The sequence below is a fragment of the Gossypium hirsutum genome, chromosome A11 (assembly GCF_007990345.1).
Source record: "Gossypium hirsutum isolate 1008001.06 chromosome A11, Gossypium_hirsutum_v2.1, whole genome shotgun sequence".
NCBI classification, from domain to species: domain Eukaryota; kingdom Viridiplantae; phylum Streptophyta; class Magnoliopsida; order Malvales; family Malvaceae; genus Gossypium; species Gossypium hirsutum.
This window is the reverse complement of record NC_053434.1, coordinates 92289325-92294674: the sequence shown is the minus strand read 5'-3', so window position 1 is coordinate 92294674 and position 5350 is coordinate 92289325. Positions and strand designations below refer to the sequence as shown.

The following is a 5350-nucleotide window of genomic DNA, read 5'->3' as shown; positions in this document are numbered from 1 at the left end:
ATTTAATTATATTTTTGGGTCGGATTTGTGGTCTCGAAATCACTGTTCCGATTTCACTGAAAAATGGGCTGTTACAAATTATCTACTAAGTTATTATAATTTAAAACTTATATGTTTAATGATAGTTGTTAACAAAAGATGATCATACACTATGTTTAATGATACTTGCTAACAAAAGATGATTATACAACCAACCTTTTGTATAATATTTTCGTTTGTTTGTCAAAATTTAGATGTTATAGAGAAGTGACTATTATACATTTATAAAAACATTTAACTTCTATATAATAGTATTTAATATTTAGATTATATTTGATTTTTTCAATTTTCAAATAAAAATTATAATATATTAATAATATTGATTAGTGAAATTTAGATAATATTTTTTAAAAAAAATTACAAATGTAATTTCATTTATTAAGGATTGTTTTCATGTAATTAAATACGACTAATATATTTTATGTGTAAAAGTTAAAAATTTATTGAAATAATATCTAAACTAAACTTTATTATTTTTATTTACACTCGGGACTAAAATTAATTTTACTAAAATTTGAGACAAGTGGTTGTTATAGGGAATTAATTTAATAAAAAGTGTACTTTATAATTTAGGGTTGTTGTTGTTAGAGATGAAAAGTTATTTTAGAGGGTAAAAATAAGATATAAAAAATCAATTCTACAACAATAAACTTGGTTATTATGGTAAAATATTGTTATAGAGAATTTTTTATTTATATCTATGGCTTATGTAAAAATTTAAAATTATATAAATCTTCTATTATGCATCCATTTACTATAATTTCATCCATAAATTGGTAAATATTCAAAACTTTATGGAAACAAATTGCATTTAAAATTTTCAATTTAAAAGTTTGAAATTTAATGATTTATTTGTAAGTTAACCTAATATGTTTTAATTAAAATAATGAAATTTATTTTTATATGTTTAGTTCATTTGATTTTAAAAAATAAAATAAAAGATAGAAACTTAAATAAAAAGGTTTAATTAACTTTAAATTAAAATAAATTAGTGAAATTAATATTTAAAAATTATTATCAATTTTAATGTAAATCATTATTAAATACAAGAATTTATTTTTAAATACTTATTAATTTAGTTTTAAACAAAATAATGAATTTACATTTTTAGATATGTTGATACAATGTACAAGAAAAGAGGTAAAGAGTAGTATGTGGTGGTGTTAAGGAGACCGATTCACCTAAAGAGTCTAAAAGTAAAAAATGGACAAAATGACAAATTGATTGTTGGAAGAGAGTGATTGCTCGAAGTATATTCAAGGCTTAAAAGGTCAATCATTTATTCATCGTTGGGTAAGTATTTATAAGAGAAATCCTTTTGTCTTGTAGTGTAATGTGGCATGCCGTTACATAGTGTACGTGAGGTGCGAACATAGTGGTTCTAGACAGCACAAGGTTGTTATAGTTCTCTAACGAGGCTCATTTGTCGCTAGATGTGTGTTCACACTTAGAAGCATTCATACCTAAAAACCAAGTGTCTGATGAGGTAGTTTGTTAGGCAGGTGGCCTTGTCATAGAAGTAGGTGGACAAGGCCACCTTCGAGGAGGAATGAGCGGTCCAAGTTCTTAACTAAGAACACGAGGAGGGTTAGGTGGAAAGAGCAAGCAGTCTGACTTGGGAAAATGTTTGGGTGAGGGGGACCTAATGATGCAGTGGTGAATCCGACTCTTACTTGCCCTAAAATGGAAAATTTTACATTTAGGCCCTTTATAGTTTATAAAATTTTAAATTAGTAATGGTAAAATTACACTTTATCCCCCAAAATGATAAAAAAATGATTTAATCCTTTTAAAATTATAAAAATATATAGGCTATTAAAATGGTAAATTTGCATTTTTACTATCGTAAAAATATACAATTTAATTCAGGTCTCACAAAATTTTTTTGACTTCACCCCTATAATGATGAGTAGGGAGGCTGATTTTGATGGTTCATTGTGATGATATGTGTTTGAGCTCTAAAGGTGTATCAAGATAATAAAAGTGTTAATTTTAAAAGGTAATTAGGGATTGAGTTGCTCACCAAATGTATTATAAATTATAGATCAAATATACAATATTTTATTTTTACATGTTAAATAGAATAGAAAAAAGAAAGTGGGAAAAGAAAATGAAAATCTATGAAGCTCACTTGTGAAAGAGACCCGGGAATAAAATTTCAAGTACTACCCAAGCTTCTGTTCCATTAGCCCATGTTAACTGCTAATATCGTTCCAGCAGATGTGTTCTCTTTTTACAAATTTCATGAATCCCAGGAAAATCCCATATTTGTTAAACCAAATACTTGTAGCACACGCAAGGGTTGGTATCCCAGTTCGGATGAATCAACGCAATCAAAACTTCCAAGTCTTTGTTTTAAGTCTTAATGGATTCAAATGTTGTAATTTTAAGATATTTAATTGGTTTATTCACTTTTTTTACTTCTTTTTGAAGCTTTGGCATTGGGAAATTTCCTTGCCATCGTACATATTACATTAGAGGTACAAGCCATAAAATGGTTCCAACTTCGTAATCAATAAACAAGCCATTAAAGGTTTGCCTTTCCAGAATATTAAAACAAACACACTGAAATTGAGACTTCACTAGTTTTATTTACATATTCTCTTGAAGGACCTGAAACAATGAACAGAAAAAATAGACATATCTTCTCCCACTTTCTCATCTTTCAAACATTACTTGAATGGTGTAGAATTGGACGCTTTAAAACACTTGTGTAAAAAGCCCAAGCTAAAATCCAGATTTATATGTGTTTTGGATTTTGCTTTACTGCTGGAAAATGATATGATTTAAGCCTTGACTGGTACATTTTAATAGGCTATTTGTTGAGTAAATGCAACAGTTGTGTTCATTATTCACTGTTAGTCTTATTACTTTGAACAAAACTTGCTTCTTGGATAATATCCCCCACCTCTCCATATAACACAGCTTGAAAGAAAACCCATCACTTACCCGCCAAGAATGAACCCTCAGAAACCATGAACTCCACATCTCAACATCCACACCCTTAACATCATTTCTTGCAAAGCTTCTGGTTCTATCATCTGTGAATGGCAACTTCATTGTTTCTGGTTAAGAAACTCCCTCTTTTGCTTAATGTATCCTTTGTTTTCCTCCTCTTCTTCTTTATCATAACTTATGATTTTCTTGGTCAATCGAATAATGAGCAAATTCCCATCATTAATAGCCACTCTTTGATCCCCCATGGAAGCAACAATGATAGCTGCGCCAGTCTCCGTGACTTCACTGATTATAAGCATAAGTGCTTGTATGTTAAGTCTGAAATCGGGTGCAGGCCTAAGGGATACATAAACTATCTCCAGATTTTTTATTGCACTTGTGGCAGATTTCCGATCCTTGGCCATCTTGTACTCTTTATTTGGCTTTTTGTTTTGTTCTACTTATTGGGTGATACTGCTGCAAAGTACTTTTGCACTTCCTTGGAGAGTTTGTCTAAAATCCTGAGGCTTTCCCCTGCCATTGCTGGAGTCACCCTCCTTTCACTTGGCAACGGTGCTTCTGATGTTTTTGCCAGTATAGTTTCCTTCACAAGATCTGGAAATGCAGGTGTTGGCCTAAATAGTGTCTTGGGTGGTGCCTTCTTTGTGTCTAGTGCTGTTGTTGGGGTTATTAGCATAACAATTAGCCATCATCGGATTCCGATCGATGAGCCGAGCTTCATTAGAGACATCCTCTTCTTCCTTTTAGCACTTTCTACCCTCGTGTTCATCATTTTTATTGGTAAAATCACTTTGTGGGGAGCTATTTCTTTCCTCTCCATCTACTTCCTGTATGTTTGTGCTGTTTCTGCATCACATTTCTTCAACAAAAAGAAGGAAAGGAACATGGAATCCGTACCAGTTTCTTCTGTTTCAAACAGCAATGATAACATTGGAGAGGTTGGTATACCGTTACTTGGTTATGCAAGTGATGAAAAATCTGTCATGGTGGATAAAGGAGCTCATGAAAACCAAGATGAAACCACAAAGTTTTTCAACTTTGATTCACCAAGTTTTTACTACTTTGGTAAGTTTCTGGATCTTTTGGAGTTACCTTTATACTTGCCAAGGAGATTGACCGTTCCAGTTGTCGATGAGGAGAGATGGTCCAAGCCATATGCAGTCATTTCAGTGACTTTAGCACCATTAATGTTGGCCGAACTATGCAATTCTCAAAGGGAAAAAACCATGGGTTCCAAAACCAGTTTGGTGACCTATATGATTGCAGGATTGGTTGGAATGGTGCTGGGGAACCTTGCCTTTGTGACCACCAAGAAGTCTAGCCCACCAAAGAGGTGCCAATTACCATGGCTTATTGGAGGATTTCTAATGAGTGTGACCTGGACGTATTTTACAGCTGAGGAACTAGTATCTTTATTGGTTTCTTTTGGGAATATCTTGGGGATAAGTCCTTCAGTTCTGGGGCTCACTGTCCTTGCTTGGGGAAATTCACTTGGAGACTTAATATCTAATTCAGCAATGGCAGTTAATGGTGGGGCAGATGGAGTTCAAACTGCAATCTCTGGGTGCTATGCTGGGCCCATGTTTAACACATTGGTGGGTCTGGGGGTATCATTTGTTTGGTCATCATGGTCTCTATACCCTTCTTCATTTGAAATTCCTAGGGACCCTTCTCTGTATGAAACACTGGGATTTCTAATGGCAGGCTTGCTTTGGGCACTGGTAATTTTGCCAAGAAAAAATATGAGATTGGATAGGTCCCTTGGGGGTGGTCTCTTAGTCATTTACTTTTGCTTTCTCTCTCTCAGACTAGCCAGAGCTCTTGGTTTACTCAAACTTTATGAGGCTTTCCCACCTCACACCCTAAACTGGTGGTCTTCTTCATTGTAATTTCTGATAGATACAGATAGCAGTAAACTAAAATATATATATACAAATATATGGGAATCATTATGTATATTATGAATCAAAAATCAAAGCTGCTTTTCCATTTCACTTTCTTATTTTAAACCAGAAAAATCAGGATCCATCGATAGCAAAAGGTTGGTTTCGAACTTTAAAATGAAAATTCAGGGATGAGATAAGAAGAAAATATTTATCCTTTCTTTGTCATTGTCACTTGGTTTTTTTTTTTTTTTTTTTTTGCTTAAGCAATGTTGGTTTCATATGAAGTTCTCTTGTTCCTCTTTCTTCCTTGTTTAGTTTCAAAACAAGAGAGCAACTACCATGTCATGTGATTGTTTTAGTCCGCACATAATTGCTATTAATCTGATAGGAAATTTAATGGAGATTAGATAAACTGGTCCTTTTATAAAAACATTTTCATTCATCGTGTTGTTTTTGGCAATGGATTC

General features: G+C 32.8%; 1 protein-coding gene across 1 annotated transcript; it reads left to right on the top strand.

Annotated features, from left to right (window-relative positions):
• The first annotated feature begins 2532 nt into the window (after positions 1-2532).
• Positions 2533-4991, top strand: LOC107891163 (cation/calcium exchanger 1). The gene has a single exon (XM_016815861.2). The coding sequence runs from the start codon at positions 3087-3089 to the stop codon at positions 4884-4886; it is 1800 nt and encodes a 599-aa protein (XP_016671350.2). The 5' UTR covers positions 2533-3086; the 3' UTR covers positions 4887-4991.
• The last annotated feature ends 359 nt before the right edge of the window (positions 4992-5350 follow it).

What these genes read in the sequence shown, in the direction of transcription:
- LOC107891163 (XM_016815861.2), top strand. Translation starts at nt 3,087, where the DNA reads ATGGCAACTTCATTGTTTCTGGTTAAGAAACTCCCTCTTTTGCTTAAT.